The 11,594-nt window shown below is 35.8% G+C and overlaps 1 protein-coding gene across 1 annotated transcript in view; it reads right to left on the bottom strand.

Moving 5' to 3' along the window:
* HDX (highly divergent homeobox) overlaps positions 1-11,594 on the bottom strand; it is a gene marked incomplete at both ends in the record, with an annotated part of 92,844 nt that overhangs the window by 69,699 nt on the left and 11,551 nt on the right. The window contains one exon of the mRNA XM_080910504.1: positions 2,122-2,175. Within this exon, the coding sequence (XP_080766630.1) occupies positions 2,122-2,175 (54 nt within the window). The remainder of the gene's footprint in view (positions 1-2,121; positions 2,176-11,594) is intronic.

The following is an 11,594-nucleotide window of genomic DNA, read 5'->3' on the forward strand; positions in this document are numbered from 1 at the left end:
CTAAGTAAGCTGTACCTTTACCTCAAACACTGCCTCAAGATTGACTTCAGTTAACCCTTTGTCTATCTCAGGGCATTCTCTAGAAACTTAATAAGGTTATAGTTTTAGTAATTCTTTGATTTCTATATCTTCTTTGATGGTATTTTCATATGATCTGACATCACTGATACATGTTAGTCCCATCTAAAGTGAGAGATACCTAGGCATTTGTAAGGGTAACTTCCCTAAAATGCCAATCTACAGACCTATATCTGTACAAAGAAAAATGGATTCACAATATTTCAGAAACTTCATCTTGTGGCTTAATTCCTCTTGATGATGCCAATTAGAAACCCAGTTTAGCAAATCCAGACACTATTGCTGATGCCAAGAAGTGCTTTCTGACAGGAGCCTGATATAGCTGTCTCCTGAGAGGCTCTGCTAGAGCCTGACAAATACAGAAGTGGATGCTCACAGCCAACCATTGGATTGAGCATGGGGACCCCAGTGGAAGAGTTAAGGAATGAAGGAGCTGAAGGGGTGGGTTTGCAACCTTATGGAAAGAACAACAATATCAACCAACCAGACCCCTCCCGAGAGATCCCAGGAATTAAACCACCAAACAAAGAGTACACATGGAGGGACCCATGGTTCCACTCGTGTGTGTGTGTGTGTGTGTGTGTGTGTGTGTGTGTGTGTGTGTGTGTGTGTGTAGCCAAGGATGGCCTTGTATGGCATCAGTAGGAGGAAAGGGTCCTGGGAAAATTCCATCCTCTAGTGTAGGGAAATGCCAGGACGGAGAGGTGGAAGTCGGTGGGTGGGTGGGTATGTGAGCACCTTCATAGAAGCAGGGGATGAGGTTGGGATAGGGTGTTCTGGAGAGGAAACCAGGAAAGGGGATAACATTTGAAATGAAAATAAAGAAAATATAAAAAATAAGGAAAAGAAAAAGAAAAGAAACCCTGTTGAATACATGGAATGCAGTGCTGTGTCATGTATAGGACAAGAGAGAGGCTCTGCAGACAAAGATGTTTGTTTCAAGTGTCCCCTTTTTGCTTTCTATCTGGGTGTCTCTGGGACAATGAATAAGCTCAGTCCCAGCTGGGAAGGTGAGCACTTCCCTGGCTGTAATGTGTCAATAAAAGCTTCTTTCCAGCTGATCTTCCTTACCAAATTCCCAAACTTATTTATGGAACTCTATGGAACTCTTTGGGATCGTACTAATGCTGTATGGTTTGGTTTTCCTGTTGCTAGTGTGTTACACGTTATTTAAATCAGGTAGGTGGCCTTCTACTTTTGTTCTTAAGTAAATGACAAAGTACCTTATGATTCCTCCGTGCCCTGGACTCTAACCAGTTCTTCTTCCCACCTTTCAGAAATATCTTACATTATTTTCCACAATATAGATGTACTTTACAGGGAAAGGAAGGGGGAAGAAAAGAATCTGAACAGTTTTGTCTGCATATTGAAGTCCTGGCTCTAATTTCATTTGTCCTCAAATCTATAAATGATTTTGTAACTTAAGTACCTTTATAAATGTGTATTTTTACACAGCTTTATAGTTTTTTGTATGCACCAGTTACAACAAAGTATTCTGTGTACTTGGTTAAATACAGTTTTATGGGGCCTACACAGAAAAAGTCCAAATTCTAAGGGAAAATGCAATCTTACTGAATTTCTATAATATTACAGAACAAAACTTAGAGTAGTTATAAACATTAACTACATATCACTTCTAAAATATTGAAAAGTAGTAACAGTGTTGAGATATATTAGTAAATATTTACTGTCTGTTAAGATTATGATTAGCTAAATAGAAACTTTTATAAACTTTAGTATAAAAAATCTTGCAAATAAAAATATGAATTTGTTTCCTCCCCTCCCCCCCCCCGCCCCATCTCTGAATTTGTTTTTAAACAGAAAGAAGTCCTGCCCACAGATTACTCAGTATATTGATTTCTAGAATTAAGGTTGCCTTTGAAAATTAGATATTATGATCTAAAAATATGCATTTTGAGACAATTTAGTTTTATCAAAGCTAAGTTTTATTAGTTCTATAAAAATCATTAAAAATTTCAATAACATTCCCCCTAAGAATAAGACAGGAAACTCATTTGTTGCGTTAAACCAAAGATTACTTACTGCTCTTTTCCTAGAACACCCTGTAATCCAAGGCACAGAAAGGTTTCCTGAAATCTGTGAAAACAACAAATATAATCTTAGTATTAACATTGCTTGTACAGTTGATCAACACTAAAACAAAGCATTGTATATGATGTGGAGAAAAGAGATCTGTATATAGAACATAGTTCAAATCAAAGGCATTCATTCCTTACAAACTTAAAGGGCCTTCCCTTGTAGAAAAAAGATAATTAGAAGTGGTGTAGAATCTTCCAGAAATTAAAGCAAAAATACTTGTTGGGCTCTATAAGGAATATGAAAGTATGTAAAAAACAAAATTATTTTTAAAACCTCAATGCTCTGTGGATTAAGAGAAAAGAATTTTAAATAGCATATCATTGCAAAACAGGAGACGACACTATAAATGAAACACATTAGTAGTATTTACTTTGAACACTAGGTACTTACTAACATAAATATTATTACAGTACCTTCTTAATATGGATTAGGATATATTGATATTTTAGGAAATAAGTAATCTTAGGGATTCAGTACAAATCACTAAAAACCCTTTTTTTAAATTGTGTCCTCATTAGAAAATTATCTTGATATGCTTTCCATCTTTTATCACAAAGTGATAAATGTAGATTTTAAGACCACTGATGTGAAGGATGATTCTGTTGTATAAATAATACATAACTGTAAAAGAAAGCAAAGGTGAAATTTTAAGCTATGAAATCTATACATAAAAGTTCTCTAGATAAAAGGTTTGTCCAGTAGAAGTTGTTCCTTTTAAATTACAGTCCAGTATTTCGTGTTGATAATGAAGTTCTGCAACACTGCAGTCATAACAGATAGATACATCTTTCATAGTACAAGTATTTCATATCCCAGCAATTATTTTCTAATACTGTCTCCAAATTTTGAGAGATTTTTAACATTTACAAATGGAAGATAGTAATGATGAGGGTTAAGACTATACTTACTTTGATTATCTCTATAATGGACATGTAAATTTGACTTAACATAAGGAAAATTATTTTATTAAGGTAAATATTTTCACTAAATGTATAATAAAATAGTGATTAGCTGAATGTGGAAGGTCGTGGCAGAGATTAAATAATTGATTTTTCATTTTAGAAATAAATATGACAAATTAACTGAAATAATCACACCATGTGCTCCATACAAATAGAGATATCCAATTATTTTGAATTATTACTTTCCACATTTCTATTAGTGAGAATAACTCAAAAGTAGCTATGCAGAACCTCTAGAAAACAAGTATAGTACAACAAAGAATTATGGATAAAAGAGAATCCTAAACCATCAACTACTAAAATGTTGGATGATACTAAAAATTTATATTTAATTAACATCTACTGTAATGCATTCTTTAATTTCTTACATTTCTAGCACAGTCCAAAGAACAGCTAGCTAGAATAGCCAGGTTATATAAAGATAAATTTGACTAATCCTACAAACAAACATTCCTTTGACTTTCAGGAGTCTTTTTTAGTACAAGATTGAAAGACAGGATTCTCATGCACTAGAACCCATAAAACATAGTACTCAAATGAAATGGACAGTTAGTTTAATTGTATATATAAACAACCTGATTTAGAAAATTATGAAATAAATCTACAAGGTGGATTTCAGAAACATTTCAGAACTTACACAGCCAAATGAGTGCTCTATATTTCAAACTAGAAAATTTATGATATTATAAACTCACTACAATAATGTTGTCATTGTTGAAAGCATTTGGGAAACTTGGAAATGTCAGTTCACACCTCATCTAGAGATTCTGTCTCATTACTCACACACCTTTTGTTGTAACTAAAAAACACTGCCTAGATTAAACATTCATACTATTCACTAAATGTGGCTCAGAATGAATTCTATTTTCTAAAATCAAATTTTAGTGATGATTTGTCATCAGTAAAAGCATTTAAAAGAATCCCACAGGTTCTTAAAACAATTGTAAAAGACTTCAAAAACTTTTTGACAAATTGAACATTATTAAAATAAGTAGATATAACTTTTCAAGATATCTAATTTAGATTCTGTTCAAATGTCTATCAATCAGGTATCTCCTATATGAGATGCCATTTTAGCCATTACAGGAAATAAAAAGATAGGTAAAACCTAATTTCCTGGAGGGCAAGAACTATGATTTGAAAGGAAAAGATAAGACAGGTACACGAAAGATTTTAATACAAAGACAACTATAATAAGAGTTATAATGGATGGCCAATAAATAAAGTAATAGCAGTTCAAAGTATGGCGAAATTACACCCACTTGTAGATTGATATCTCAGCTGAATCTTAAAAAGTGAGTAGAATTTTGATAGAAATAAAAAAGAGACATTCCAGAGAAAAAGAATAGGATGACCACTGTGGCACGAAAGCACAGCTAGCTATACCTGAGGACCTGTCAATTCATCTAGCACTGCTACGGTAGGCTGAAATCATTTTGTGGAAGTGAGGAATGCCATGTACCCTTCTATCTAATTCTGTGGAAAATATGGAGCTATTGAAATTTCTGTGGTATACTTGTTATGTAACGGAACTGTAAGTTTATATACTAGGAAGTTTAATATGACTGTCCATAAATAAGAAGTACAGAGACCTCTATATGAATTTGTACAAGAGGTAATCCAGGCTGGAAAGATAGAAGTAGGAACACAGAAGAGAAATTAAAAAAAATACCATCGGACTGAACTCGGGGACCCCAATGAGGGTGCTAAAGAAAGAACTGAAGGAGCTGAAAGGGGTTGCAACCTCATGGAAAGATAACAACATTATCAAGCAACCAAACCTCCAAAACTCCCATGGACTAAAACACCAGCCTTTGTGCACACTTTGAGAGACCTATTGATCCAGTTGTGTATGTAGCTGAAGATAGCAGTGTCTGGCATCAATGTGAGAAGAGGCTTTTGGTTCAGGGAGGGCTTGTTTTTCCCAATGTATGGGGAATGCCAAGGCACTGGGGTGAAGAGGGGGATTAGAAGGAAGTGCACCTTTGTGAAGGCAAATGGAGGGGGAAAGGGGATGGGAGCAGGGCAGGGTAAAGGGATTACTGCTCAAATGTAAATACAGAGTATCTAATAGAAAAAAAAAAAAAAAGAAAGAAAAATTTTGAACCAAACTAATTTCCTGTAAGTTTTTGCTTCAGTTCTTGCTTCCACTCCAGGTTCCAGCTTGTATTCCTGGCCTAAATTCCCTCAATGATCAATTGGGTTGTGGAAGTCTAAACCAAATAAACCTTCTCTTCCCCAAGTTGCTTTGGTTATGGTGTTTTATGATGGGGTATTACTGGGCAGACCTGACCATGCCATTCTTAGGAATCCTGTGATGTGTTTTGTGACACTGGGCTGGAAAAGTCATTGATTACTCAGAGTTATGAGCTGTTCTGTGGTAACTTAACAGATAATGTTGAAAAAAATGCAGAGAATGAAAGCCTGGCTTGTAAAGTTTTAGAGTGAAGTTTTGAGAACCCAGTAAAGACTTCACGCTGAAACTTTACAAGCCAGCAGTGTGCATACATTTGTATAGGACACCAAGACTCACAGGCAAGGCCCGAGGGCCCCAGCCACCATATAGTCCCTGTGTGGATCTGCAGATGGCCTAGAGGTCCTGATTCAGGTCCTTGTCTGCAGCCTGGGCTGCCTGGGCTATGGGCTGCCACTGCGGGCAGTGTAATGAGAGATGGTCTGGACTGCCCTGAAGGACATCTGATGTGAAGTGTTTGTATATTTCATATTCCACCTACCAGATTCTTCGTCCATTTAATAAAATCCTTTTTGTGAAAAGAAGAAGAAGAGGAGGAGGAGGAGGAACTGCTTACATGGTACTGGATTTTAAGACATGAGACATGAAGGAGTCACCCAAAGCACTGAACTTTAGCACTATGAAAGTCCAGGAGAGGTCACTAGTGAAGGTAAATTCTGTGTTGTAGTAAAAACCACAAGGCTGAGGGTTGGCACCAAGTAGTAGGTTTGGAGTCCCTGAAGGTGCAACATGTGGAGACTGCAGCATTTTGGAGATGCCAGTGCCAGCAGATGCCCACCAAGGACAGAAATAGCTGTAGAATGGAGCCAAATTGAGTCTATGAAATAAGCTATGTGTGCTGTGGATGGCAGAGAAAAAAGAAAGGAAGTTGCCTAGGTTCTGTGGAGCCCAGAAGATCAGGAGAGAATTCTAGCTTTGGGACATTCAGCTACAGGATTTGACTTATACTGCTGGATGTCAGCTTTGCTTCACTTTGATTGTGACTATACATTTGTTCTTACTTCTTGGAGCTATAAAGGATTTAGAATGTTTTCTTATTTTATGGAAACCCACAGTTATGAGACCTTGAATATTTTATCGACTTTAAAATTTTAAAGAGACATTGAGTTTTCAAAGGGAACTTGGCTTTTAATCTGTTGAAGTTTTTCAAGACTGTGGAACTTTTAAAGTTACTCTATGTTTTATATTGTAATATTAATAGTAACGTGACATTTGGGAGACAAACAAGAAAAAAAATCTTATAGTTTAATAGTGATATGTTTTTGTGCCAAGTTGACAAAGGGTCAATTGTGTTAATTTTGTCAACTTGACAGAAGCTAGACTCATCTGAGAAAAGAAAACCTCAAATGAGAAAATGCCTCCATAAGATTTGTCCGTAGGAAAGCCTATAGGACATTGTCTTGACTAATTTTTGGTGTAGGAGAGTGTAACCCATTGTGGGTAATGTCATCATTGGGCAGATGGTCCTATAGCATTTAAGAAAGCAAACTGAACAAGCCAAGAGAAGCAAACCAGTAAGCAGTATCCTTCATGGCGTCTGCTTCAGTTTCTGCATCTAGGTTATTGCTGGAACTCCTGCCCTGACTTTCCTTAGTGATAGATGGTGATACAGAAGTATAAGCCAAATAAACTTTCTTCCCCAAAGTGCTTTGTGTCATGACCTTTTTCACAGCAATAGATATCTATGACGTCTATAAAGAATTCTATACACATGATAGATAACCTATTTTTAAAATTTCAAACCACTGAAATTACAAACTAAAATATGTTTTATTTTATGTGAGTTAGGAAAATTAAATTTTTATTAATTAGCATTTCATTAAATGTTTTTTGATTAACTGAAACAATTAGGCAATAATGGTCAACAGTAAGAAATTCATAAATCAAAATTTTAGCTTTCCTTCAATTGTTCCTGTATTAGATGAGCACCAATGCCTGCCAATCATAATGCTTAATTCTCAAAGTTCTCTAGATTTTATTTTTATTTTTTTAGGTTATGAGGTGTATAACATGAGAATATTACTGGGCATGTGATAGGAAGTCAATAAATACTCTCTCAATTAATAGAATTAATTATAGCCTTCACTGTTTGTTCACTTGCTATTTCTGAAACTCTACGAAAAGCTAAGCATGGCAACAAGCAAAATACTCTTATAGAGTACGAACATAGGGACAGGAGGAGAAATTTCTTCTGGTAGAAAAGAACATTTTACTTTTAAAATTAGTTTATATATATTTTAAATCAGCTCACAAAGTAACAGATTAACAGGTTCCCAAGAGGCATTTAGACATACTTAATTTTTCTTAATTGCTATTCTACCCATTCCTTCCTCATCTTCCTACTTTTCCCTTGCCCTAGTATAGGCTTTTACTCCAATATTCTGTCTTTCACTCCAGTATTCTAGTATCTCCTCACTCCCTTCCTTAAAGATCCACTTTTCCCAGTCTCATGAAGTCCTTTGTAGCTTCCTAGTTCATCCAACACGTGTGACCTCTTCTATACACATATTTAACAGTTAGAGGCTAGGAAACACGGATGAAAAAGAACATTAGGTATTTGTCTTTTTGAGTGGAAGTTGCTTAGAAATAAAGAAGAAACAATATCGTGATGCACATTATCAATTTTTTCCACTTCCCCCCTACCCAGTGTATATCAGGGTTCTGAGAAGTAGATTAGCTTTACAAATTATTTATTAATGTTATCATTTTTGGATAAGCAACTAATGCGCTTCAGATATAGATATCTTTTTCCCATTAATTGATAATAGAATGATGCTTAGGAACATTTATAAGCCTACCAAAATCCTTCTAATACACAACCAAGATGATATTTTGAGTTCATTTATACATAATTTCAGTGGTTAAATTTTATGAGCTACAAAAATAAATAATGAGAAACTTGGAATTCTATGATGTTTAATTAAAATCAGAAAAGGTCCTCAAATATAACATTAAAAACTAATTTCATTCCCAATTCTTGAAATACTGGCTGTAAAGTATTGCAAAATCATAAGCAAAATGATATAAACTTTATCTGGAAAGAGTTTTTTTTTTTCTGATTGGAAGGCATGTAGCAGTATACAATTACAACTTTGAAATTAAACCCTCCAGAATACCTTATTATCTAATTTTGCTCACATAAAAAGACATTTGAGAAAATATAAATGTTCATTACTAATTTCAGAAACTATACCTGCCCAATGGTAGCACTAATTTTTCAATACCATTTTATAAATGAAAGGAAGTAAATTTATAACACGACTATTCATCAGAGCTCCAGGAAGCAATGGAACATCCACTGCTTTTGTTAGTAAACTTCCATTTTTGGAGGGCTGTCCTAGTGTTTTTACCATATCCCTACTTTGCATACAACCCTTATTGAAGCAAAATATGGGTTTTTTGTTTCATTTTGTTTTCTTAGGCACAATGGCTGCTTGTTGCATTAACCTTATGTGCTCTACTGTAGTAACTACAATTTGAAAACAAAGGGCAGGTTGAAGTTAGCAACAATAAGAGCCAGGAAGCTCCAGAAATTTGTTCTGCTAAGACAATATTAAACAACTGATAGGTTGGAGTTCAAAGCACATAACTAGAACTTGGAGGGTCTGAGTCAGGAGGATTACGAAACTGAGGCAAGCTTATATAGGCAATTCCAAGTCACCATTATATTGGGTCCCGATGTCAAAACAAAATGGCAAGTAGCAAAGGACTAAACCAGCACTGTGGCAGCTCTGAAAACAGTTCAAAACCTACAGCAACTAAGCAAATGACTAAGAAAATGCCACAAAAAAGTGGTTGTAAAATGTAGGGTATTTTTATTAACCATTTTCAGAACTGTATTTTAGTGTGACATGACATGAGAGCAGTTTTGGCCCAATCCCTAGTCTCTTCTGTGAACAAGAAGCAGACTTAATTTGATGGAATGTTTTCATTACTGTAATGTGTCTGCAAATGTCTGAGGGTCTCTTTCTCTATGAATTGGAAGTTCAGATATCCAAAAGTGGGGCAGCGAAGCACTTAGGCTGAAAGGATGTAAAACTCTGAAGGGGGAAACTGATGTGCACACCTGGAGAAAGACATTAGTGACTGAGGAAAAAACGAATAACTACTGGCTCTTCAGAAAGAATAGAAACATACAAGCTCAAGAAGTGAGAGTTGGGGGACCCTCCAGAAAGTATCAGAGACCTGGGTTGTGAGAGACTCTCAAAACTCAAAGGGAAGAACCTTAAATGACATGCCCTACAGTGGGGAGAGAGAACTGGTAGAGCCCACCTCCAGCAGAAACACAGGGTATCAAGTGAGGGATTGGGTTGCCACTCAACAGTCAAAAACTCTGACCCATAATTGTTCTTGCCTGAATGAACTGCAGGGATGGAAATGGAGAAAAGCCTGAGAAAAAGAGGTTCCAGCTACAGGCCCAAAGAGGGATCCAGCTCAAGGGGAGGCCCCAAGACTGAACACTATTACTGAGGCTACAGAGTAGCTCACAGAGACCTACCATGACTGCCCTCTGAAATACCCAACAAGCAGCCGAAAGAGTCAGATGCACATATTTGCACTCAACCAATAAGAAGCTGCTGACCCCTGCAGTTGAATTAAGGAAAAGCTAAAAGAAGCTGAGGAGGAGAGCGACCCTCTCAACACATCTCTCAGACACTGAACCACCAACCAGGCAGCATACATCAGCTGATATGAGTCCCCAGCACATGTACACAGCAGGGGACACTAGGGTCTGGGTTCAGTCAGAGAAGATGAACCTATCCCTCAAGAACTAGAGTTCTCAGGGAGGCCTGGCAGGTTGGGAGAGACATCTTCTTCAAGAAGCAGTGGGGGAGGCAGAGGTATGGGATGAGTAACAGTCGAAAGGTACACCGAGAAGAGGATAAAGTCTGGATGGCACAAAAAGATTATAAAATAATTTTAAAACAAAAGAAAAAACGAAATAAGAGTGAGATTCGGACAAGTTAAATATTTTAACCCAGTCTTTAAAGCAGAGTGACTGTTTCAATGATAAGGGTGCAGTGAAAACCTAGGAAAGGCTGAAAAGACCTGAAACTGTATGGTAGGCTCACTAGCGAATGTCTCCAGGAAGTCAAATTACTAAAACTGGTAGTTTCTCCCCTCCCCAAATTATCAATGTTAAAAAAGCCTTAGTATATGCAAAGAAACAGGACACTAGTGTCTATTCAGAGAAAAAAAATCTAACAAAATAGTTCAAGGGAAGCTGCATGCATTGAGTTCGTTAGAAAAAAAGCTTTAAGAAATTGTCTTCAGATTTTATGGTAATTGGAAAAAAAAAAAAAAAACCAGAAACCTTCTGACGGACATACAAAAGACAAAAAAAAAAAAAAAATAAACACATATTATTAACAAAAAATTAAATATCAAATGAAGTTATAAAGACAGGAAGAATAGAAGAAACTACAAACTAACCTATCAGAACAGCCAGGTTTTACCTGTCAATAATTACTTTAAGTGTAAATGAATTTGATTCTCAAGTCAGAATAGAGAGTGGCTGAACAGAGAAAATAAAAATACAATACAAAAATCCTTTGGCTACAAGATACTTCTTTTAGATTCAAGGACACCAATAGTCTGCAATTAAAGGTAGAGAAAAAATATACTCTAAACAAGTAATAAACAAACGAGAAGCAGGGTATTTACATTTAATATGCAATAGTTTGCATTTAAGATAGTGCCTAATCATGGGCTGACATATTAGAAAGTCCTTCAACAAATAGTAAATATTATTATTATAACTAACAACACTGTCAGGAAATGGTGGCATATTTCTATAATTGAAATACACAGGAGGAGAAGCAAAAGAATAGCAAATTTGAGGCCAGGCTTGTTTACTACATACACAGTTCAGGTCAGCTAGAGCTGTGTATCAAGTCCTTGTGTTAAAAAAAACTGTAAATAAAAGCAAACAAAAAGGATAAGAAATGAAGATATATAAAGTGAGGAGGATATTAATTGTATAATTGAACACTACATTAAGTATGCTTTTTGGTAAAGAATAAACAGAGAAATGAATTGATTTTCAATAAGAAGTTACTACGGATCAGATTCTCAGATACTAATAAGAAGTAACTGACTACTGTTTTTTAAAAATTTCCTTTCCCTACCCTTACTATTTCCCTTTATTATTTTTGTTTTGAGACAGGGATTCACTATGTAGCCCAGGCTGGCCTAGAATT

Source organism: Micromys minutus (assembly GCF_963924665.1).
Source record: "Micromys minutus genome assembly, chromosome: X".
Classification (NCBI taxonomy): Eukaryota; Metazoa; Chordata; class Mammalia; order Rodentia; family Muridae; genus Micromys; species Micromys minutus.